The sequence below is a fragment of the Oxyura jamaicensis genome, chromosome 6 (genome assembly GCF_011077185.1).
Source record: "Oxyura jamaicensis isolate SHBP4307 breed ruddy duck chromosome 6, BPBGC_Ojam_1.0, whole genome shotgun sequence".
NCBI classification, from domain to species: domain Eukaryota; kingdom Metazoa; phylum Chordata; class Aves; order Anseriformes; family Anatidae; genus Oxyura; species Oxyura jamaicensis.
This window is the reverse complement of record NC_048898.1, coordinates 167977-192829: the sequence shown is the minus strand read 5'-3', so window position 1 is coordinate 192829 and position 24853 is coordinate 167977. Positions and strand designations below refer to the sequence as shown.

The following is a 24853-nucleotide window of genomic DNA, read 5'->3' as shown; positions in this document are numbered from 1 at the left end:
CCTGCAGGATGTCCATGGTGTTTGGTGGCTCCAAGCTAATGCTTGTGGTGGAGCCTGGGCAATGGGTAAGGGGCTTGCCAGGCACTCCTGCAATGCTGTTGGTGCTCTTGGATGGCAGAGCACAAAGACTTGCCTCAGTAGTCCCAGGCCTGTCCTGGCAGAGGTGGATCCACTTCCATCCGTTCCTCCACATCTAGTGGATCCAGCTCCATGGGCTCCACGGTGTCATGCAGAAGGCTAAGCCAGTCCTTGCCCAGGACTGCCCAAACAGGATGTCTTCCATCCGGAATGTCCTCAAGCCAGGGTGCCAAACCAGGGGATTGTCCAGTTCCACGCCTCGGTCCCATACCACTGTCGGCTTGGTTTTCATGCATGGGTCCGACGCTGCCCTCTGGTTTACGGCCATTACTGGGTCCCACACTGTGCTCCGGACTATGGGCATACCTCTGCTCCCCGCGGTGTCTGCCTGATGCTCCCACCTTCACTCCATGTCACTGTTGCTCCTATGGTAAGGCCCAGGCCCCCTGTCGCTGGGTGTTTGAGGGGCCGGCCTGTTCCCCGCATCGTTAAAGTGCCAATGGTACTGCCTGTATGTGTCTGTGGGCTGGGCACCAGAGGTCCCTTAGGCACTGGTGTCTCTTGTGCCACCAGCACTATCCCTCTGCCCATGACAGGTCTCCTTCTGGTCAGGTGCATTCCTTCTTGGTGCTTCACCGGACTGCATCGCTGTCCTTGCACACCAAGGAGTCCTGCTGCTCGCCTTGCTCTTCTAGTCTTCTTCCTGCCGCACAAGCTGGCAGTCAGAGGGCCGAGATGCTCAGCGAGTGGTGGGCCAGCTGCAGGGGGCCTGTTTTATAGGGCCCGCAGCAAAGGCGGGGCAGTGGTGGCCACTGTGACCTCAGCAAGCCTCTGTGATGGAGTGGCCCACACATGGCCAAAGGCGGCTGTGCTGGGAGCGGCCTGGAAGATGCCTTCCTGTGGACAAGGAGGAGGGTTGGGGGGCTGAGGACCCCTTTTCTGGGGCTGGCTCCCCCAGGCCATTTGGCTTGCCAGAGAGAAAGGCTGCCCCTCGGCCACAGGGACTGCCCTGCACCTCCCATCCTGTGCCCTGGGTTTATTTTTGACACTGTTTTTTAGGTAATTTCATTCTATTCTTTACAAAAATAACAGAAGCCAGGTGCATCTTCAGCCCCATGTGCGCTTTGTGCTCTGAGTGAAGAATTTCTTCCTCACATCACATCTCATCTAAATCTCCCCTCCATTTGTTCAAACCCATTATTCCTGGTTCCATGGCTACGCTCCCTGATAGAGGCCCTCTCCAGATTTCTTCTAGGCCACTTTTATGGGTAAGGTTAGGTGGCCAAAATGCAGGACCTAGCAAATTGCAGCCTTATCTATGTGGTTCCACATGACGTACAATCTGAGTTATGTGGAATATACCAGTCAGAACTTTTAAACTTGTTGTGGAGACCTGCTTTAGCTTGACTGTTTCCAAATAAAGCCTGCCATTATGTAACCAGACACGGAAAGCTTTAAACCAATTGCCATTATCAATAGGAAATATTGATCCCAATCTTCATACAATTTGAAAATAGTAAAGGAATATATAAAAAAGAATAGCATTTGCTTTTTTGTTCTATTGGTTACTTTTTGCAACTATTTTTACATGCTAAATATTTGGTACAAATTTCTTTCTCTAGTGAGGGCTTGTATAAGATTAGTGTGAAGTACTGAAACAGCTAAACACAAGGAAACTTCTCCAAACTTCCTGAAGTTGAGAAAATAGCCTATGTGTGCTCAAGCAAACAAACAAGAAACAAAAACATATCAACACCACTGTGTTCAACAGTAAATACATGCCTAGGGATAGGCCCAGGCAAGTCAGCCATATCCAAATGAATGTATTTAATAAAACCTAATTGCTATAATTGAAAAAAAACAAACAAACAAACAAACAAGCAAACAAAACAAAACAAAACAAAAAACTAATTGCTATCTGTTCTCCAGACCCTTCTCTGGACTCACTCGAGCACCTCGATGTCCTTCCTGTAGCGAGGGGCCCAAAACTGAACGCAGTACTCAAGGTGCGGCCTCACCAGAGCTGAGTACAGGGGGATGATCACTTCCCTGGACCTGCTGGCCACACTGTTTCTTATACAAGCCAGGATGCTGTTGGCCTCCTTGGCCACCTGAGCACACTGCTGGTTCATTTTCAGCCTACTATCAACCAATACTCCCAGGTCCTTCTCTGCCTGGCAGCTTTCTAACCACTCATCTCCCAGCCTGTATCACTGCTTAGGGTTGTTGTGCCCCAAATGCAGGACCTGGCACTTGGTCTTGTTGAACTTTATAAAGTTGACCTCAGCCCATCGGTCCAGCCTATCCAGATCTTCCTGCAGAGCCTTCCTACCCTCGAGCAGATCAACACATGCACCTAACTTGGTGTTGTCTGCAAACTTACTGAGGGTGCACTCAATCCCCACATCCAGATCATTGATAAAGATGTTGACGAGAAATATCTCCTCTTACTTCACCTCTACTTGTGTCTTTCCCTGCATCTTCTCATCAGTTCTCAACTTTCTGCTCCTTTGCCATGAATTATTCCTGTTTCAGAGACTTGATTTATTTTTTTATTTTATTTTTAACAGCTATAAACAGAAATTATAGCTGACTATTTTTGATTTATTAATCTTTTACTTTTCTCAGAGACATTTGAGAAAAAAGAGATTTGCAGGTGTTAAATACAAACATATTTCCACTTTCTTATTCAGAAACAAACACCAAAAAAAAAAAAAACCTCATAAACAAAACAAGTTGTGTTTGTACAATGTCCCAGTGTTGACTAAATATGTTGGGAAGAATGGTTGCACACACGAGCCTGACAATAGCTGAAGTCTAGAGAGAAACAAGGAGTGAAACTGATAACCCATCCCATTGCTGCAGTGATTTCTATACCTCCCTAGATTTCTCTTCATCTGTAAAATTAACCTTCTTGGGATGGTCTGGAAATCTTTAACTTTATGGACAATGCTTTTAAATTACTTCCTTTAACATCAAACACTTTAGAGACGTGGGTGCATAGGCAAATCATCTAGTCTCAGAAAAAGTGACCTGGGCCAGTTCTCGTTGCCATTTTATGTGTCATAGAATCACAGAAATGTTTGGGTTGGAAAGGACCTTAAAGCTCATCTGGTTCCAGCCCCCTGCCATGGGCAGGGACACCTCCCACCAGTCAAGGCGCCCTCAGCCCCATCCAGCCTGGCCTTGGGCACTGCCAGGGATGGGGCATGGCATCCACAGCTTCTCTGGGCAGCCTGTCCCGGGGCCTCATCACCCTCAATTTAACACATATTAATTAAGGCAGCATTTCCTTTATGCATTTTGTTACACATAGATGTAATAGATTTTCCTTGGAAACATTTAGGGAGAGATAAAGAAATGAACCATGCTTTGGAGCATTCACCCAAGCAGCTCTTAGGAGTATTTGTAATTGATCGAAGCTGACTGAGGGAAAAATTGGGGATACTGCTCTTCTCATGAGCACTCAGCTCTGAAATAATTAGTGCCCAGTGCCAGGACAAGAGGCAATGGGCACCAAGTGATGCACAGAAGACTGTGTATGAACATCAGTTAGCAGTTTTTGCTGTGTGGGTGGGTGATGGAGCTCTGGCACAGGTTGCCCAGAGAGTTTGTGGAGTCTCTCTCCTTGGAGACTTTCAAAAGCCATCTGGATGTGGTCTTGGGCAAGCTGCTGTGGGTCGCCCTGCTTGAGCAGGGCTTGGAACAGATGTACCCAGAGGTCCCTGCCAACCTCAACCATTGTGTGACTATGTGGCTTCTCTGCTGTCACAGAACCCTCATGTCACCAAAGAAGAGCTGTGTCTGGGTGAAACTGGTGATAGTCTGGTCCTTCTGAAGCCAGCAGTTTGTATATAAATCTCTTTAGAATTGCAGCAGTTAAAATGTGAATGAAATTTTTGCTTGTGCAAATGAGATGTCCTTCACAGTGCATGTCAGTGCAGTGGTGAAGTGTTTATTCTTGAGAGGGAGGCAGCATCAGCAGGGCCCTGCACTGTGGGGGCATATATACTCCCCATCCTGCAAAACCATGGCTGCTGTGGAGGCATTTTCTCAATGCAAAAAATGTCCATGTTGTAATGCCCTGTGTGGGTTGGAAGGAATGTGCAATCCATATAGAGTATATACAACTTGTTTATATTGTTGACAGAATGGGTTTTGCTCATTTTATCAGCAAATTAATCAGCCTGGAGGGTCCGCTAGTGCATAGTTTAAAAACTTCTTGATCACCTAGTTTTTCCCTCTTGTCTCCAAACCAGTAACTCACAACATAAATCTGTATTAATCCACTGTAAGGCCAACATATTCCCTGTTATTTTTACCTCCTCATATGGATGAGGAGTAGGATGCTGCCGGCTCTTTTTGACAGCTATCCATAGATTCAGACTGATTAGTATCCATGTGGGAAGAAATACACCATCGTCCCAGTTTTGTTATTTCTTAAAAATTAAAGTAGTCAAACCATAACAGGGATAAAAGTCTGAAATGGGATCATGAGCACATGGGTTCAAATTAGCCATTGACAGGTTTGGGCTGGAAATCCCAGCTCCCATCTGAGCAGTCAGGTTTTTCTGCAGGCTCCGTAGAATCAGAGGGCAAAAATCTTCCAGGCTGTTTTAATGTGGATCTCAGCAAGCTTATAACTGTGTTTGACATAGCATTCCTGAGTTCCTCTGATCTGGTGCAGCAAGCCCAAGCACATTTCACTTGCAACCTGGGATTTGAGGAGATGGTGGCATGAATTTGAAAGCCCTTTCAAGAGCTGGATGTCAGGTAGGTACCAATCTCCAATTGTGAAGGGAGCATATCTGCCGCCATCTGTGACTCAGACCCAGACCTCCTTCTAGCACCTTTGGTAAGGTGTTGAAGCCTGGTGTTTCAAATACAGCTTTGGTGGATCACTGCCTGTTTGGTTTTGCTGACTGCTTCACTAAAGGGGATAGCAAAGCTTTTGTTCTTCAGCCCTGTTTCCCAGTGGAGATCAGAAGACTTTGGTTGTGGAGCAAGGCCCTTTAAGCCCCTAGTTCTGCTGTGCCCGCCCTGCTCTGAGGAGGAGGTTGGACAAGGTAACCTTCCAACCAGAGTTTTCCTGTGTCCTCTGTTTCAGAGCAAGATGCAGTAACAAGTTAGAGGTGGAACTGAACACCTAACAGACCCCCAGCAATGTGACCACGTTGTCTTCATAGAGATGGGCAGAGGCTCATGCTTCATTCTTCATGAAAGATCCGAGTTAGAAAAGCAATATAAAATGGTGATTAGATTTTTTTTCCAAGTTCTCAGCATTTTGTTGATGGGATAACATGAGTCTGACTTCATTTCATTTAAAAGAGGAACCTGAAGTGTGTTATTTGAAGGTGCAGTCTTAAGTATGTGTGCAATTTGTCCTCATTAGCCTCAGCATTGTGTTGCAAATGGACAGCGAGAGCATTCAATCCCACATACCAATCTCTAACAGTTGTCACCCTTTTATTAGGCAATCTATTGATGGATTGACTTTGATGCTCCTTGGAGTGATGTTTTTCTCACTCTGTTATTCAGACACACTTTAGGAGCTGGTACACCTTTACAAACACTGAGCTGTGTGCTCCAGACTAAGCACAGTGACACGGAGATCCATAGTGTGGCTGTTGCTGGTGGTGGTGATGGCACCACCAGATGCCTTATGACAGTCGATGTCCTACAAGCTGCTTGGCTGATACCAGTTTTCAAGCTATGTTGTATTCATTAAATGCATTTTTCTCTCTGTTAAAAGGTGGGGCATTCAGAAATCGCAAATTAATCTCACAAGCTTAATTCTAGTTGTATTATCAGAAATTTTGTTTTCTTTGAATTGGAGGTGCTCAGAATTTTTGGAGTTTCAGTTATTTTAACTCTGTGGTTCAAAATGAACACTTAACCTGGCAAAATTGCAACCATATATTACTACACTTCTGAGCCACTATTGAGACAATTAAATACTTTTTTTATTTCAAAAAAATAAATAAATAAACCAGTTATACACCAATACCTCCCCACTGCTCTCTGCTGACAGTGACAGGACCCAAGGCAATGGCATGGAGCTGTGATGTAGGGGGTTCAGGCTGGATGTTATGAAAAGGTTCTTCACCGAGAGGTGGTTGAGCACTGGATCAGGCTCCGCAGGGATGTGGTCATGGCACCAAATCTGCTGGAGCTCAAGGAATATTTGGAAAACTCTTTCAGACATAGGGTTTGGGTTTGGGATCGTGTTATAAGGAGCCAGGAATTGGACTGAATGATCCTTGTAGGTCCCCTCTAACTTGGGATACTCTATGGTGATGCTGCTAAAACCTTCAACTCTTTGTGGATCACTGTGGGCATCTTTTACTGTGTGCAGAGACTTGCAAGCAGGCGTGTGCACAGTTCTACAAGCAAACAATTAGCGTATATAATAAATAAATGGGGCTAACATGTTATTAGGCTGAGCACTTAATATGCTCACCACACCTGATGCAGACACCGATAAGTGTCTCTCCTGGCTAAGCAATTATCAGTGAGGTGGGGAAATGGTGGTTCCTTGGAAAACCTTGATCTTCCAGAGTTGCTGTATGCAATTATGCATCTCTTTAATCAGGTTTTCTTGATGAGATTTCTCTCCTGAGTCCTTGCGATGCTGACAAGAACTCTAGAAAAAGCTCAGTTCTGTTCACTGGGAACATAATTGAACATCATTTAACTAATTCTTCTCTTTCTAAAGTTACTATCTCTATTTTTTATTACTGAATTTGTAGCAAATTTGCACACTCTCTGGGATCTGTTTCTATGCAAATGCCCACGTGTATACTCAAAACACACTTGTAAACTCAGCAGGGGCTGAGAGGTGATAAGATTGCTCTTCTTCACCTGTGGCCAGTCACTCAACAAAATAAGCAACAAAGGCCTGACATGGCCATCAGACCACTGTTTTCTCAGTGGTCTTATAATAGGATCATTGAAACATTGCCTCCACAGGTCTGAATTCCAGCCTCCTGCAAAGTTAACATGCATAGGTAGATATTCATGGTGAACAACATCATGTTTATCCAAACTCATGATAGGCTTTATATAAAAAGGAAGAATTGCAAAAATGCTATATATTAACTTGCCATTTCACTTCTCTTTTCTAATTGTATTGCTCTTGGCTGTAAGAAACAACATGGATCTTCTCTGAGACCTGCACCACTCCCCATAGTAGACCTGTCCTTTTTGTTATTTTATCATCTACTTACGTGTCCAGTCTGACAAATAAAATGCTGATGTCCCATTTCTTCCTCCTAGAGTTGCTGCTAATGGTAGTGATGAGATGGCAGTGGGAGTCCTGTCTTTGGGAAGCACCAGGTGAAACACCTTCTCCAGGTGCTCCTCTGTAAATGCTGTGAGGACCAGCAGCTGGTCCCTGAAGCCACACTGAATGTGTACAGGCTGGGCTTGGTCAGAACCATTGCTGGACACACAGCTGGTGTTATGAGGCATCTCAGTAAGCGACGCCACTGCATATGGCCTGGAAGCAAGGGGCAGCCATAGGCCTGAGATGTTACGGCACACCTTGGGCAGAAAGGCTGCGTGGAGCCTGCAGAATTCTCTTTTGTTATCTGTAATGTCCTGCTACATCTCACATCACTGTTTTTGTGGTACCCCATCTCAGCCTTAGCCATTCACGTATCCATTTTTCCACATGCGCTATCTGTAGTATCCTGCAATTCATCATGCACCTGTGTTGGTGGTGATGTCCATAGCAAGGGTTAGGCATTACCATGCACTTCTTAACATGATACCTCCACCATCATGAAGCAGAGAGTGTAGATCACGACACTGAGCACCTGAGACAGTGTCCTCTGCTCCAGTCTCTGGCTTGTTGTGGAGTTGCAGCTCTGCACCAGTGGGCAAGTGTCCTCCCTAAGGGTCATCCATGACATCTGCTCATGAACCTTGTGGTGCACTTGTTGCCTCATGCCCAAAGCTCTTTGTCATCTAACCTCTCAATTCACCATGCTACAAATTTCTTCCCTTTTTAATGTTGCAGAACATTTGCAAAAAATGATGAGTGTTGGGTATAATTTCATGCTGGGGAAAGAGTCATGAGCAAGTTAACCTCTCCAGGGTAAATAGAGTTGCTGGATTTTTTTCTTGTCTTGATTTTATTTGTTTGTTTGTTTAGACACTGAGAAGCTAAACAGGATAAGCAAGAAAAGCTTGGCAAAAAATAGTTTTATTGGAGAATGATAGTGAGGTGGGTTTATGAGGTGATGAAGGGCTCAACCCCACCTAGCTCCTCTTGCACATCTTTTCAGCAGAAATTCACTTGTTTTTGGACTTTACTGGTAGCAGTGAGCAGGCTTTGGTGAGCACTATCTCCTATTACTTTGACCTTTTCAAAGATTTGCTTTGAGTTAGTTATTTTGAGAAAGACCACTCATTTCCTGGCTATCCCGTTTGCTCTTATGGTACAAAGGTGAAGCCTCCAGTGGTGGAACAGCTCCAGGCTTGTGGAACAGCTGGTGCTAGAGAGGGATGTGGGAAAACTCCCCATGAAACCCATGGGAGGAAAATTGCTCCACACAGGCACCTCTCTTTCCTTGAGCTGTCCCTGGGATGAGGGACACAATACCATGCTTTGCTGGAGGCTGAGCTGCCAAGGATGGAACAACATGGCCCAATGGGCACCAGCACTGGCGGAAGGAGGGTCCAGGTGGCTCCTTCCCTCAGGCAAACCCATGGCCCTGGGTCAAGGTTTCCTTACAGCTCAGGCACAGGGATTGCAAAATGCTTCAGAGCACAGGAGAAAAAGTACCATCAGAAGAAGAAACCTCACATGCCGAAAAGTTTCTATTTGGGATATGAAAGTACCATATTCCCATGGGGTGGACATGAAGACAGCTCCCTTCCCAATTCCAGGCATTCTCATTAAACAAACATTATTTTTTTTCCCCTTTCAGGACCCAGGTTACCATTACCTGCATTGCTCCAGCATGGCTTCATTTTAGATGGTAGCAGTTGCTTTTCCCGTTTCTCCACTATTCCCCAGTACCAGCCTGGGCTCTGTCCTTGTGGACACAGGTTACAGTGACCTTCATTCTGCAGCATACCAGGCAGGAGAAGCTGAACTGCTTTGGCCATGTGCAGGGCAACTCTCTGGGTGATTTTGGGTCAGAGTGTGGATTCATGTGCTTGGGCCAATGTGGCAGTTGAATGTAGAACATGGGCAATCTCTTGGGTTTGTTTGTTTGTTTTTCTTTGTTTTGTTTTGTTTATTTGTTTCCAGGTTTATAGCATTTTATAGCAGAGCTGGCTGAGAAAATCAAAATGTGCATTGTCTTGGTTTCAGCTAGGATAGAGTTAATTTTCCTCCTAGTAGCTGGTATGGTGCTGTGCTTTGGATTTAGGATGTGATAAATGACAAAGTCCCAAATAGGATTCTAATTAAAGTTTATAATTTATTAAGGAAATAGAGGCAAGCAAACAGCGCTGGGTGTACCAGGAGTCTCTGCTCCACAAAGACGCACACCTGTTACATCAGGTGGTTGATTTTTATGCTCCTAGACTAATACATATTCATCACTATTCCTAGAAAAGGCAGGGTTATTGTAATTACTTCCCGGAATCCAAACCCTCTCTGGACGCATGCGTATCAGTCTCTGGTGGTCTCTCTGGGGGTCTCTTGTGCTGAAGGCTCGTAGTCTTCCTCCCAGGCTTTGTCCTTCGGTCGTCCTTCAACTCCCCCTTTCTCCTTATTTGCTGGATCTCTTTGCCGGATATCAGAGGCTTGGGCTTTGCCCATGCAAAAGGCGGCAGTTTCATAAAAAAACTCCTTGTTCTCTTATCTTCCAGACTCGAGTCTCAATGTTTGTCCTTCAAACCCTCTATTTACAGAAATTTCTGGACCCTTCCTTTGCATGATACAAGAACTATGTACACTAATCACTCTGTTTTTCTTAAATAGAAGGTTATATTTCATCATGCGGCCCTAGCATTGTTCCCTACTGACACAAATCAAATAAACACATTTCACAAGGATGAGAATAATGTTGATATCACACTGATGTGTTACTTGTTGCAGAGCAGTGCTTACACTAAGACAAGGACTTTTCAGGTTCTCTCTCTGTCCTGCCAGAGGGCAGGCTGGGGGTTCAGCAGGAGCTGGGAGGGGACAGACCCAGGACAGCTGACCCAAACTGGCCAAAGGGGTATTCCATACCATCTGACAGCATGCTGAACAATTAATATGGGAGGGCTGACTGGGGTGGGGGAACTGGATGCTGGGCATTGGTCAGCAGGTGGTGAGCAATGGCATTGTGCATCACTTGTTTGCACATATTACTAGTAGTGCTGTTATCATTATTATTATCATTTTCCTTTTTTTTCTGTCCAAATAAACTATCTCTATCTCAACCCACAGGTTTCATTTTCCTGATTCTCTTCCCCATCCCAGAGAGGGAGGGAAGAGGGTGAGCAAACGGCTGCGTGGTGCTGAGCTGCCAGCTGGGTTAAACCACAACAGTCCTTTTGGCACCCAATGTGGGGCATGAAGGGTTGAGATAACGACTGATCTGACCAGAGTGTGTTAAAACTGAATTCCTATACGCATTACATCAGTTTAATAGTTGGTAATCACAATGCCGATTTTTGTGATCTGCTGTGCCTGGTTTTCTGAACTGAGTTATATGGCACATTACTCAGTGTATGTGTTCCCTGTCGTGTTGTTTGTCATTTCTGGGTGTTGGTACAGGGTTATTATTTTGCTGTACTGTGTAACACTGGCTTATGGTATCATAAAATTATCAGCCGTGAGACTAACCTCGTATTTGTCCTTAGCATTGCCATCAACTCTGTATTTTGGGAACCCTACCTCAGAAACTGTTAATAATTACACCTTGCACACTTTTTCTTCAAGGAGCCAATCTACAGAGGGGTTGGGGAAGATGTTTATTCTCACTTATTCACTCTTCCTTTCTCCTCTACCCCTTTCTTCTCCTCCAGGCAAGTTATGGTAGCTTTCCAAAACTTCAGATATCCTTGGGATGTTCAGACCAGCATGTTCTTATTGTTCTGTCTCTTGAATGCTCTTCAGGTTTTGTTTAAGGTTAAACAAATATTTAAGAGTGTTATCCAGAGATCTGTCCTGAGGCAGGATAGTTACAAATGGCAGGGAGAGTGGGAGGATATGGGCAGGCATCTAGAGCAGTGGGCATCTCCAGTGCTTTGGAAATTCACCCCTGAACTGAAAAATCCTAAAAAACTGGTAGAGTGCTTGAAAAAGGTGTGTCATCACCCTGGCAATACCAGACATACACAGATAACTGCAATGTGCTGGGACTTGGCCTATGCCTACTGAGCTGCAATCGATGCCACTATAACCCTAGTGATACACCTTGTGGCCACTCCAAGTCCCGTGACAGGCCACTCTAAGCCCTACAATGGGCCACAACGCTGAACCAGGGGAAAAAAAAAAAAAGAAAAAAGAAAAAAAAGAGAAAAAAAAAAAAACTGTACCAGTGTCAGTTGCACCCATAACCAAGATGAAAAAATGATTTAGATAATATAACGATGTAAAGTCTATACCACAGCTGGGGAGAATGGCCCCACCTGGAACCTCTGGAAGAAAGAGCCTGTCGAAATTCAAGGTCCACCTCTAGGGTTTTGGAGTCAGGGATACAGAGGATCTGAGGCCCACTACACTCGGACTGAAAAAGAGATATTGGCAGCATATAAGGGAGTTTGATCCGCTTCAGAAGTGGTTGGTACTGAAGCACAGCTCCTCCTGGCACCCTGACTGCTGGTACTGGGCTGGATGTTCAAAGGAAGGACTCCCTTTACACATCATGCAACTGATGCTACATGGAGTAAGTAGGTTGCACTGATTATTCATCAGGCTCAAATAGGAAACCCCAGTCACCCAGGAATCCTGGAAGTGATTATGGACTGGCCAGAAGGCAAATATTTTGGGATATCACTGGAGGAGGTGGTGGCCTGTGCTGAAGAAGCCCCACTGTACAACAAGCTACCAGAAAATGAGAAGCAATATGCTCTGTTTACTGATGGGTCCTGTCATATTGTGGGAAAGCATCAGAGCTGGAAGGCTGCTGTATGGAGTCCTACATGATGAGTTGCAGAAGCTGCTGATGAAAAGGTGAGTTGAGTCAATTTGCAGAAGTGAAAGCCATCCAGCTGGCTTTAGATATTCCTGAATGAGAAAAGCAGCCAGTTCTCTATCTCTATACTGATTCACGGATGGTAGCAAATGCCCTGTGGGGGTGGTTACAGCAATGGAAGCAGAGCAACTGGCAGCGCAGGGGCAAACCCGTCTGAGCTGTTGCACTGTGGAAAGATATTGCTGCCTGGGTTGAGAACCTGGTTGTAAAAGTATGTCATGTAGATGCTCCTTTTAGTCCAAGAATCGGGCTACTGAAGAACATCAGAACAACCAGCAGGTGGATCAGGCTGTTAAGACTGAAGTGGCTCAGGTGGACCTGGACTGGCAACATAAGTGTGAATTAGTTATAGCTCGATGGGCCCATGACACTTCAGGACATCAAGGCAGGGATGCAACATACAGATGGGCTCATGATCGAGCGGTGGACCTGACCATGGACACTATTGCACAGCTTATTCATGATTGTGAAACATGCGCTGCAATCAAGCAAGCCAAGTGGTTAAAGCCTCTTTGGTATGGAGAACGATGGCTTGAACCATAAATATGGGGAGGCCTGGCAGACTGATTACATCACACTCCCTCAAACCTGCAACGGCAAGCGCCACGTAGTTACAATGGTGGAAGCAACCACCAGATTGCTGGAAACATATCCTGTGCCCCATGCCACCACCTGAAACACTGTCTTGGGCCTTGAAAAGCAAGTCCTATGGTGACATGGCACCCTACAAAGAATTGAGTCAGACAGTGGGTCTCATTTCTGAAACAATCTTATAGACACTTGGGCCAAAAAGCATGGTATTGAATGGGTGTATAACATCCCCTGTCACCAGCCTCCAGGAAAGTTGAGCGGAACAATGGACTGTTAAAGACTACACTGAAAGCAATGGGTGCTGGGACATTCAAAAACTGGGACACACATTTGGCAAAGGCCACCTGGTTAGTCAATACTAGGGGATCTGCCAGCCGAGCTGGACCTGCCCAGTCAAACCTGTTACATACTGTAGAATCACAGAATCACAGAATATTAGGAATTGGAAGGGACCTTGAAAGAACATCTAGTCCAATCCCTCTGCCAGAGCTCGAACACCTAAATCATGTCACACAGGAATGCGTCCAGATGGGTTTTGAAAGTCTCCAGAGGAGACTCCACAACCCTCCTGGGCAGCTTGTTCCAGTGCTGTCACCCTCACTGTAAAAAAGTTTCATCTCATATTTAAGCAGAACCTCCTGTGTTCCAGCTTGCATTCATTGCCCCTTGTCCTATCATTGGGTGTCACCAAGAAGAGCCTGACTCCATCCTCCTGACACTCCCCTTTTACATATTTATAAATATAAACGTTAATAAGATCACCCCTCAGTCTCCTCTTCTCCAAGCTAAAGAGACCCAGCTCCCTCAGCCTTTCCTCGTAAGGAAGATGCTCCACTCCCTTAATCAACCTTGTGGCTCTGTGCTGGACTCTCTCAAACAGTTCCCTGTCCTTCTTGAACTGAGGGGCCCAGAACTGGATGCAATATTCTAGATGTGCTCTCACCAGGGCAGAGTAGAGGGGGAGGGGAACCTCTCTCGACCTACTAACCACACCCCTTCTGATACACCCCAGGAAGCCATCAGCCTTCTTGGCCACAAGGGCACAGTGTTGGCTCATGGTCATCCAGCTGTCTACCAGGACCCCCAGGTCCCTCTCCCCTTCAGTGCTCTCCAGCAGGGCAGTCCCCAACTTACACTGGCATCTGGGGTTTTTCTTGATCCAGGACTCTACACTTGCCCTCGTTATATTCCATTAAGTTTCTCCCCGCCCAATTCATCCAGCAGGACGCTGGATGGCAGCACAGCCTTCTGGCATGTCAGCCACTCCTCCCAGTTTAGTGTCATCAGCAAACTTGCTGCCTGCACACTCCGTTCCCTCATCCAAGTAATCAATGAATATATTAAACAACACTGGTCCCAGGACCGACTCTTGAGGGACTCCACTAGATACAGGACTCCAATCCAACTCCATCCCATTAACCACAACCCTCTGCTTCTACCCTTCAGCTAGTTTACAGCCCACCTCACTACACAATCATCCAGACCACACTTTCTCAGTTTAGCTGCAAGGATGCTGTGGGAGATGGTGTCTAAGGCTTTACTGAAATCAAGATACACCATGTCCACTGTCTTTCCATCATCTATCCACCCGGTTATATCCTCATAAAAGGCTATCAGTTTGGTCAAGCACGACTTCCCCTTGGTGAAGCCATGTTGACTGTCCCTAGTGACCTTTTTATACTTGATATGTCTAGAGACAATGCCAATGATAAATTGTTCCATCACCTTACCAGGGATGGGGGTGAGGCTGACCGATCTATAGTTACCCAGGTCCTCTTTCTTGCCCTTTTTGAAGACCAGAATGACATTTGCTTTCTTCCAGTCCTCAGGCACCTCTCCCGATGCCCACAACTTACCAAAGATGATGGAGAGTGGTCTAGCAATGACTTCTGCCAGCTGCCTCAGCACCTGCGGATGCATCCATCAGGACCCATGGATTTGTGCATGCCCAGCTTGCTTAATTGGTCCTTAAACCAGCCCTCATCAACTAAAGCAAACTCCTTTATTCTGACTTTGTCTGAGGCCTCAGGAGTATGGGGCTCCTCAGGAGAGCCTCTGGCATTATAGACAGATACGAAGGCATTCAGTAACTCCACCTTCTGTTTATCTTTTGTCACCAGGGCACCCACCTCATTGATTAGTGGACATACATTGCCTTTAGTGTTACTTTCATCCGCAATATATTTGAAGAAGCCCTTTTTGTTGTCCCTGACCCCTCTTGCAAGGTTTAATTCTAGGGAGGCCTTAGCTTTCTTAGTAGCCTCCCTACATCCTCTGACAACAGCCTTATATTCCTCCCAAGTGGCCAGCCCCTCCTTCCACAATCTGTAGATTCTCCTCTTCCACTTGAGTTTCCCCAGCAATTCCCTGTTTAACCATGCAGGTCTCCTGGCTCTCTTTCCTGATTTCCTACCTGTTGGGATGCTCTGTTCTTGAGCTCAGAAGAAGCAGTCCTTGAAAGCTAACCAGCTATCTTAGGCCCCTTTTCATTCAAGTACCTTGTCCCATGGGATTTCCCCTAGAAAATGCTTGAAAAGGCCAAAGTTGGCCCTACTGAAGTCCAGGGATGCAGTTCTGCTCAGTACTCTGTTCCTGCCACATGAGATCCTAAACTCCACCATCTCATGGTCGCTGCAACCAAAGCTGCACTCAACCTTCACCTCTTCAACTAGCTCCTCCTTGTTAGTGAGGACAAGATCCAGCAGCGCTCCTCTCCTAGTTGGCATGTCCACTATTTGCATCAGGAAGTTATCATCAATACACTGAAGGAAACTCCTGGACTGCAGACTGCTGGCTGAGTAGGCCTTCCAGCAAATGTCAAGGTAGTTAAAATCCTCCACAATAACCAGGGTCTGTGTTCACAAGGCTGCTGTCAGCTGCCTGTAGAAGGCCTCATCAACTTCCTCATCCTGATTTGGTGGCCTGTAACAGACACCCACAACAGTATCCCCCATGCCAGCCTGCCCCTTAATTCTCATCCACAGACTCTCAATTTGCTCCTCATCCGCCCCTGCACAGTACTCAATACAATGAGTTGCTCTTTCACGTGAAAGAGCAACTCCACCACCTCGCCTTGCTGGCCTGTCTTTCCTGAGCAGGACATACCCATCCACGACCACATTCCAGTCATGTGAGCTGTCCCACCATATCTCTGTAATTGCCACCAGATCATAGTTTCCTGACCAAACATGGATTTCTAACTCCTCCTGCTTATTCCCCATGCTATGTGCATTGGTGTACCGGCACTTCAGGGAGCAAGCTGAGCACACTGATTTCAAAGGGGTGGGAGGTCTCCCAGTCTTCACCAATGCTAGGGCACTGCCCCAATAGTGCAAGCCTGGCTGCAACCCCATTCCCCTTCGTATCTAGTCTAAAGCTTTCCAAACAACCCATGCTAATAATTCCTGTCCCAGAACCCTGTGAGATAAAACTTTCCTGTGTATTACTGTCAGGCCTGGTGTCTTAAAAAAACAGACATTATCAAAGAACCCAAAGCCCTGCTTGTGCACCAGTCACGTACGAAATCATTTATGGACCAGATCCTTCTGTTCTGTCCCATGTCATCACCCCAGAATGGAAGGAGGAAAGAGAAAATGACTTGTGCTCCAGACTCTTTCACCAACTGTCCCAAGGCCTCGAAGTCTCTCTTCATTCCCCTCAGACTATGGGACACAGCTTCCTCCCCACCTATCTGGAAGATCAGTAGTGGGTAGTAGTCTGTGGAGCGCACCAGGCTGGAGAGTGTCCTGGTGATACCCCTGATCTGGGCTCCAGGTAGACTACAGAATTCCCTTCAATGAGGGTGAACTCTGGGCCCTCTGTTCCTCTCAGAAGGGAATCTCCTACTACAATTACACTTCTTTCTTTTCAGATGCAGTCTTGAGGCGTGGTGTCAGCTGCCTCTTCTGATGTGACCTTGTAGGCAGGCCTTCCACCACATCCTCACCTAACTCTCCTTCAAGATCCAGGGCCTCAAGCCTATTATGGAGGGGAACCTGGGGAAGCAAGGTAGGTAGAGAGGGGAGTTGCCTGTGACGTCGAAGTGGGACTCACTTCCAACCCTCCTTGTCTTTTTGGTCCCTTCCCTCTGCCTGACAGCGACAGTGCAGGGGCTCCACCACCCTCTGGGTGGCATCCCCCCAGCGCCTTTCCCTCCGTCACACCAGGGAGTTACTCCACCAGTCCTGCTCACTCACCCTGATGCTCCTCAGTCTCTCCACCTCTTCCTTGAGCTTAGCCACCATGGTGAGCAGACCTTCTCCCTGAGAACAGGCAGTCTCCCTGCTGCCCTCCCCAGCAGCAGCAGGCTCAGGCAGTCCCTGCAGCCAGAGGCCTGAACAGCCACGTCTCCAGGCAGGCCCTCCATCTGGGTCGCCACAGTCTTTGGAGTGAGCTCTCTGCCTAGTGGACACCACGGTAGGTGTGTGATCTCACAGATTGCCAAGAGTTGGTGTAGAGGTCCCGCACCCTGCCACACCAGCTGCACACCAGTGTGCATGCGCTGCTGGCCCCTCCCTGCTCATGGTGTGAGTTTAGGGGCTGCAGTGTGGGACACACAGGGCATTTCTAGGCTTTTTACCTACAGCATGAGCTCAGGCTGTGCCTTCACTCCTCATCTAGGTTCAGTGGCCCACATGCAAACCATGCAGTTCTGCACCTAGGTGCATGCACACTCCTGGCTAAGCCAGCCTGAAGCCTAATGGCCCATCCTGGGTCCTGCAAAGCATGTCCCCCTCCTGGGAAACAAAACCAGCCTTTCCACAATGGTGTAGGAGGTGCCCGGGACATGGGGACATGGGAATGTGTAGGGAATGAACCGGAAGCGGCTGTGCTCTGAGCCCAGGTGGCCGTCACCCCAAGAGACAGACATCATGGGGAAGGGCCCGGTGTCACTCCCCGTGATTTGTCCTAAAGGTATGGAAAAGTGCTGTGTCCCAACCACTGCCAGATCTGGGGCCAATAAACAGGGGCATGTACTTATCTGTAGTGGGACTCACTCTAGACTAACTACCACCATCAGCCGGTCCAACAATGGATCCAGGATCTCTGTCTTTCTTTCCTTTTTGCTCTGTTTCTCCTTCCCTCAAAGCTGCCAAGTAACCCTAGGCCTACCTCGATTTCCCATAAAGCTGCATAGCTCAGGTGAATATAACTGATAGTGCCAGCATTGACACATTGACAGAGTATTTGTTCTCTGTGTTCCTATTACAGTTAATATCTATGCACATACCTTGAATGTTATCTCACCTTAATCTGCACTGAGTGGATTTGCGAATCTGAGTCACTCTCCCCACCTCCCCACAGGTGGGATGTGAGAGCAGAGAGCTGCCAAACTGAGGGTCATATCCCTGGGGAGGCAGCCTGTCATCAGAGCCAAGCGGGGCCGAGCTGTCACAGCTCAGGGTGCCTGAAGGAAGGACACAGCCGGCAATCACAGCAAATGCCACCCACTGTGGGGGAGCAAGAGAGGGGTGCAAGGAGACTTCATAGGGACTAAGAAGTGGGTGCTGGGAATCCAAGACCCCAGGGTGCATCAGAGGGGAACTTTCCCCATCTCCACACAGGCTCACGGAGGGAGAGAGAAAGAGGGAGACAGATTTCCAACATACATGTTAAGAAAATAGTGATATTATTGGAAAACACTCCATGCCATGTTAAATTCAACCTCCTAGAAAACACAGCTGGGTTTTTGCCATTTTTGCCAGGAGGTGATGTGGGACACTGTTCTGGGTGAGTTATCTCCCAGAAAAGACCTAGCCAAACACCAAGACCCAGATGTTGCCATTTCACAACCTCTTGGGCTTGTGGTGTCTATCTACCCCTCTGGCTTTCTTCCGCTTCCTTCCAAGAAAAACATTCCTCTCCTCTAATCAGTGCTAACTCACATCAGTCTGTCCAGAGCCATAGACAAGGTCACTTGCCACCTTTCTTTCACATAAGCCCGTACTCCAAAGTACATGCTCAATTTCTGGAGTAAAATTTCAGCCCAAAATGTCTTTTCATCAAACCGTGTATAATGGCAATGCATTACAAATGGCAAGGGACTGTTGATTTTGTGGCTGAAGACACTCCCCATTGGCAAGAGGAGGGATGTTTATCAGTGTTGTGTGTTCCTCAAGTTCTCCAGATCATTGTGGGGACAAGGGAGAAGATGTGTTTACAGGAAGTCTGGGGCCAGCCAGATCCCTGTATGTCCCCAGAAGGTCAATGTCTTGAGCCAGGAACAGGGAAAATAAAAAAAAAAAAGCAGCTAGGGTCTTCTGCACGCCTCAGCCCAGCAGTGGGGCACAAACACAAACCTGGCAATGCCCACCAGGCAAAGAGTTGGAGTTAGGCTGTGATACAAGAGTTTATTTTAGTCTCTAGTCACAGAAAACAGGCAGAAATTAGACAATTGTATTTAGCCCATTAAATCTGTGTGAAATACGGTGATAGGAGACATTTTTAAGAAGGGAAGAAGAGAGTGGCAGACTTCACACAAAACTCATGCCCCTGAGCTTGTGGGAACAAATGGGTTCTCCATCCCAAGGCAGCACGTAGAATGTTCATGGATTTTCCTCCATCAGAGCAACAATCTGCCTGTACATGCGCTGTGGTGCATCCTGGCCCCAGTGGTGGTCAAAGTGGTTCCAGTCAGGAAAATGCTCATGATGAATGATGTTGGTGATGCGAGGGAGCAAGCGCTGGGTCTCTACAGGTGGATTCACCCAGTCCTCACCACCACTCCATAGGGCGGTTGGCACTGTCATGTCTTCTATCCTGTACAAGGGTGGGGTTGTCTGGGAGGAAACACTCCAGTTATTCACAGCTCTGACCCTAATAATGCTAATTATGAATAAGATGGGTTGTCTTATCCATGAAATCCTGGTGTACTCTGGACACACCAGCCACTATAGGATGCAACCCTCATCCCAGTTAGCCAACCTCATGCTCTCCTCCTCCTGATGCAAGTGCCACTGACCTGGTTGTACTTCTCCTGATTCTTTTCCCTGTAGTCAAACTGCTTGAAGTCCCCAGTTTTGGCAGTCTAAAAGGCAAGAGCAAAGAGTCAACTCTGTGCAAGTAACAGGTGCCCTGGATCAGCCCCACCAGAAGGAAAGGACAGCTGTAGGGGCCAGGTGAGGTTGCCCAGCACAGCTCTGGTGTCCAGGTTTGCACTTGCTAGTGCTCACCCCACATATTGAAGCAAAGAGAACATCCAAAAAACACCTTCATAGGGTGCTTACGCAGGACTGGAGCAGTTATCTGGGTGACCCTGCCTTGGCCAGCCTGAAGCAGCAGCTAGCATCTGTGACTTTTGGGACACTTCAGTGTAGTAATTTCAAAATATCTTTTATTGGTTTTGTCCAACTCTACCTCCTTATCTGTCTCCAGGGTGAATGAAGGGTCATTGTAAAATATCATATTCAAAGATTAAAAATCATAGGTTGTAGTCATCATAAAGTCAGAGTCCCTACCTGTCCCCAGTGGAGAAGAGTTTTTACTGATGTATAGTCTGGAAAATGAGCTAGGTATACATCCAGTCGGCTCTGCAGGAGAAAGAAAGTTTTTTCTAAGTGATTTGAGAATGATGAAAATCTGTCCAGGCCAAAAAAAAAATCTCTTCTATCATTCTGTTTTATAACTGCAATGTAATTTTTAATATGCAAAAGCAGCTTTATTCTATTCAGAGCTAAGAGTAGCTTTTAATGGTATACCATTAAAACCATCTCTTTAAAATGGAAATGCAACTGGTACAGACAATTTTTTTTTTCTTCAAACTTGTCACATGGTCACAGGTCAGCAGAAAATAAGGCAGGAGTTACCTTGCCTTTGCAGAAAAATCCACAAGTGATTCTTACCCACAGCAGCATTTCTTAGGTTTAACATCCCAACCCAAGGAATGCCGCTGAAAAGAAACCCCCAGATACTCACTGCCTTGAACAGTGATTTTTGCACCTTCATTTTTGGGGGTTTTATACTTATTCTTGTATTGCTAACTATGCAGATCATGCATTTAAACATAGGTTCATCTTACATCAGGAGAGACATTTTGATTGGTGAGTAATTAATACTACATTCCCATGCCATCATCTCTCCACTTTCCCATGCAGAGCATATTTACTCCACAGCATCCAGGTTGTACCCAGAGCTTGTACCCAGAGCAGGCTGGGGAAGAAGTACCTACCAGTACTCTCCAAGAATGAAGAAGCCTTACTTTTTGTAGCTCATTAGGTATTTCTACTTGTCTAGGAAAAGCTCAGGGAAACTGGAAATTACAAGTGTGCGTCACTGTGACCTGGAAGAGCTAATATACCTACCATGTTCAAGTTCTTCTTATTGTATCCACCAATAAGGAAGATCTCATTTTCACAAACTTCAGCTGTTAGCAGGTTGCTGCATGTCTTGGCAAGTATGGCTCTTTCCTCCCTTCCCACCAGGGTCAGTTGTTTTGTTCCAAATATTGTCTGCAAGAGCACAAGGAAACAGGTCACTGTGTGTCCTGCACCCCTCTTCACAGGAGCTGCCTGTCAGCAGCCAGAACTGACAAGTAACTCCTGAATACGGTTGACCCACAGTCACACCTGGGTCTCAGAGCAGCATAAATATATCACTGTCCTTTCTACCCCATGCTGTTGTCCCCATCATCTTGGTGTACCGCTTCTGATGTACCAACTTCAAAAGCTCAGCCTAACTGCGGTCTGCCTGGGATAGCCAGACTCATGTAACTGGTCTGTCATCTCTGTTTAAAAACAGTAATAATGGACAGGTAATGATGTTTTAGAGTGAAATGTGGCCGTCCTAAACTGGAAAGAGAGGGACATCCCTACTGTCTGGGATCTTCTCTTTTGTCTCTCCACACACCTCTTCAAGATCTGGTGCAGGCATGGGCTCAGTGCACAATGGCTGGAGAGCCACTGCAACACAGAGAATGTGACTTGCATTGCTGAAAGTTCTTTAATTTCATTAATTCATTGTGAGTAGACAGGGTAATAACACAAAAAATATTTGCATACCTTCAGCACTATGTCTGGTAAAAATGCTGTCTTTAACACAGGACCTTTAGCATGATGAAAGGTGTAAAGAGGAGCCAAGGCAAAGAACACTTTGATTTTCTGAGCCAGCTGTGGCATGCTTGAAAATGCTATGAAACCTGAAAAACAGCAAGCATTCACAATAACCCCAACAGCAACAACATGGATGCAGCATATGTCCCAATGCGCAGTCTGACTGAGGAAATCTCTGATGTGTGACTGATTTTTTTTTTTTTTTTTTTCTAGAAAATAAGCTTACAGAAGGAGGTGGTGGCTCCTTGGTTTGACTAGCAGCTCAGACCTGGGCTGGGTGGGGAAAGATCTCTTCCTCTGGAAAAGTGAACTTCTGCTGTGAGGGAAGGGAAAGGGGAGCGTATCTGAAGCAAGGATAAGGCGTAAAATGTAAAAAGTTCTTTGCTGGTTGTAGCTTGCTTTTAGTGTTTCCCCTTTATTACTAAGAGGTTTGGGTAAGTTCACCTTGGCTCTCCTCAGCTGTGGCTGAAGTTAAACCTCTTGAATCATAGAATCATAAAATCGCAGAATGGTTTAGGTTGGAAGGGGCTTTATAGCTCATCTGGTTCCAGCCCCCTGCCATGCACAGGGACACCACTCACCTGCCCTGGCTGCCCAAAGCCCCATACAGCCTGGTCTTGAGCATTTCCAGGGTTGGGCCATTCACAGCTTCTCTGGGCAGCCTGTGTTAGTGTCTCACCACCCTCAGAGTAAATAATTTCTTCCTAATGTCTAATCTAAACCTACCCTCTTTTAGTTTAAAGTTTTAGTTTAGTTTTGAAGTCATGGGGGGACCTGAGGGGCGGCAGAACCCTGGAGATCTTCACCAGCAAGAGGCTGGTGTGAATATGCAGTGGCAGAAAAGACCCAACCTGCCTGATCTAAAGCTCCTCCCAAGGGCAGCAATAAACACAGCACAGACCCAAAGGTTGCCTTCAACCTGGGTGTACCATGGGCCAACCCAGCTCCCATGTGTAGCTGGCCCCTCCTCACCACTCACCCAGAGAGTTGCCCTGAGCGTGGCCAATGTAGTACAGCTTCTCCTGCGCGGTATGCTGCAGAATGAAGGACACCATGGCTGGCAGATCATACATGGCCATCTCGTGGAAACTGGGAAGCAAGGGGAGAAGCTGCAGGGGATGCCTATTTACCATCCACCGGCTGTTCGCAGCCTCCCATGGATATAGGGTGGGTGGTGCTGGCAGCCCCACATCCTGGCCATGTCCTTGTGGTCCTCCTCACCTGAAGTCCCAAAACTCCTCCTGGTTGACAGAGAGGTTCAGGTGTCGCTGAGACCAGCTGTTCCCCCGGCAGTTTCCAATCCATACGTCATAACCCGCGTCGGCTAGGATGAAGCCCAGGCTGCTGTTGGGGAGATTGTCCACCCAGTCGCCACCATCTAAACTGAACCCGTGCACTAACAGCACAGGTGGCCTGGATCCTGAAGGAGAAGAAACTGGGTACTTCACACAAGAAAACCCCTTCCCAAATGGAAAGGAAAAGTCCTTACACACCTCAGTGAGCATTATTTTCTGCAAGCTGTGTATTAAATATTCCCTTCCCCCATAATTTGCTGGTCATTTTTCACTCTGAAACATTTTGCAATCCCTGTCCCTAAGCTGTAAGGAAACCCTGACCCAGGGCAATGGGTTTGCTCCAGGGAAGGAGTCACCAGGGCCCTCCTTCTGCTAGTGGTGGGGCTCATTGGGCTGTGTTGTCCCATCCAGGGCAGCTCTGCCACAAGCAAAACATGTCCCTTGTGTCACCAGGGACAGCTCATGGCTGCTTTGTCCCCATCAGCACTCAACAAAAACTTGTCTTTGCTCTTGGCTGCCAAAACCATCTCTAAAGGTGTGGGTGCTTACATTGATTTCCTCTTGGACACTACCCTGCCTCTGAGCAGGGTCATAACTCCACTCCACACTTGGTGAAACTGAGCCCACCTGAGTCCCCAGCATCTCCTTTGCCATGGGGAATTCGGTTCACACTGAGGAAATAGCCATCATCAGTCAGCACATCATACTCCTCACTGGGGTACCCCTGGAAACGGATCTTCTGGCTCTGCAGGGACAGAAGGCCGATGCGAAAGGTGACCTGCTGGTGTCCATCAGGTCATCCAGACATGCTGCATCTGCCCTGAGCCTGACCCAGAGCCACCATGCTGTCTGGTGTCATCTTCACATGCACATGCAAGATCTGGAGGCCCATCTACACCAGAGGAAGGCCAGAGTGGCTGATTTCAGGCTGAGAGCATGAAGTGAGTGACACCAATAGAAAAACAGGGAAAACTCCTGGTTCCTGTGCCCTCCCCACCACTGTCCCCTGGGTGCTGACAGCAGGCAAGGAATGAGGAGAGGCTGGCACGTTCCTTGGGGAGGACTCTGCCCTGCAGCACTTACAATGTTCATGAACTGCTCGGGGTTGTTGCGGCTCACTCCTCCATGCGGGGCGGCAGTACACAGCCCCTGGGCCAGGCCCAGGGCCACCAGCAGCAACCACATCTTGCCAATCTGGGGAATAACAGGGCTGGTGTGAGCAGGGAGCTGGAAGCACTAACCCACACCATCCTGTGGTGTCTTATTATGTTAGCGTTGCTTCTCAGCATGTCCTAATGCTTCCCACCCCACCCTGCAGTCAGAAGCCCACCCCCAAGCAACTCTTGCTGACCCTAGCTCCTCTGTTCTGTCCCTGTCTTATATCATAGAATCATTTAGGTTGGAAAAGTCCTCTAAGGTCGTCTAGCCTAACCTTTAACCTAGCACTGCCAAGTCCACCGTTAAACCATGTAACTAAGCACCACAGCCACACATTTTTGAAGACCTCCAGGGACGGGAACTCAACCACTTCCACAGGCAACTTGATCCAATGCCTCACAACCTTTTCAGTGGGAAAATAAATAAAATAAAATAAAATAAAATAAAATAAAATAAAATAAAATAAAATAAAATAAAATAAAATAAAATAAAATAAAATAAAATAAAATAAAATAAAATAAAATAAAAATAAAATAAA

General features: G+C 46.8%; 1 protein-coding gene and 1 long non-coding RNA gene across 8 annotated transcripts in view; both read right to left on the bottom strand.

Annotated features, from left to right (window-relative positions):
* Window positions 1-288: 288 nt before the first annotated feature.
* Window positions 289-15758, bottom strand: LOC118168910. Its single transcript, XR_004751854.1, has 3 exons — window positions 15749-15758; window positions 2124-2127; window positions 289-659 (listed from the first exon to the last, which is right to left on the bottom strand). It is a non-coding gene; the product is annotated as an uncharacterized LOC118168910 (long non-coding RNA).
* Window positions 15759-19151: 3393 nt separating this feature from the next.
* Window positions 19152-24853, bottom strand: part of LOC118168904 (lipase member M-like) — a 46872-nt gene continuing 41170 nt past the window's right edge. For 6 of the 7 annotated variants that reach the window (XM_035329629.1, XM_035329628.1, XM_035329627.1 and 3 more), the window contains 9 exons: window positions 24241-24351; window positions 23785-23902; window positions 23084-23282; window positions 22842-22951; window positions 21812-21948; window positions 21116-21262; window positions 20273-20344; window positions 19777-19842; window positions 19152-19594 (listed from right to left, as the gene is read on the bottom strand). In XM_035329629.1, the coding sequence (XP_035185520.1) occupies window positions 19361-19594; window positions 19777-19842; window positions 20273-20344; window positions 21116-21262; window positions 21812-21948; window positions 22842-22951; window positions 23084-23282; window positions 23785-23902; window positions 24241-24351 (1194 nt within the window). In that variant the 3' untranslated portion in view covers window positions 19152-19360. The remainder of the gene's footprint in view (window positions 19595-19776; window positions 19843-20272; window positions 20345-21115; window positions 21263-21811; window positions 21949-22841; window positions 22952-23083; window positions 23283-23784; window positions 23903-24240; window positions 24352-24853) is intronic. The other variant, XM_035329630.1, reaches the window with a different exon arrangement.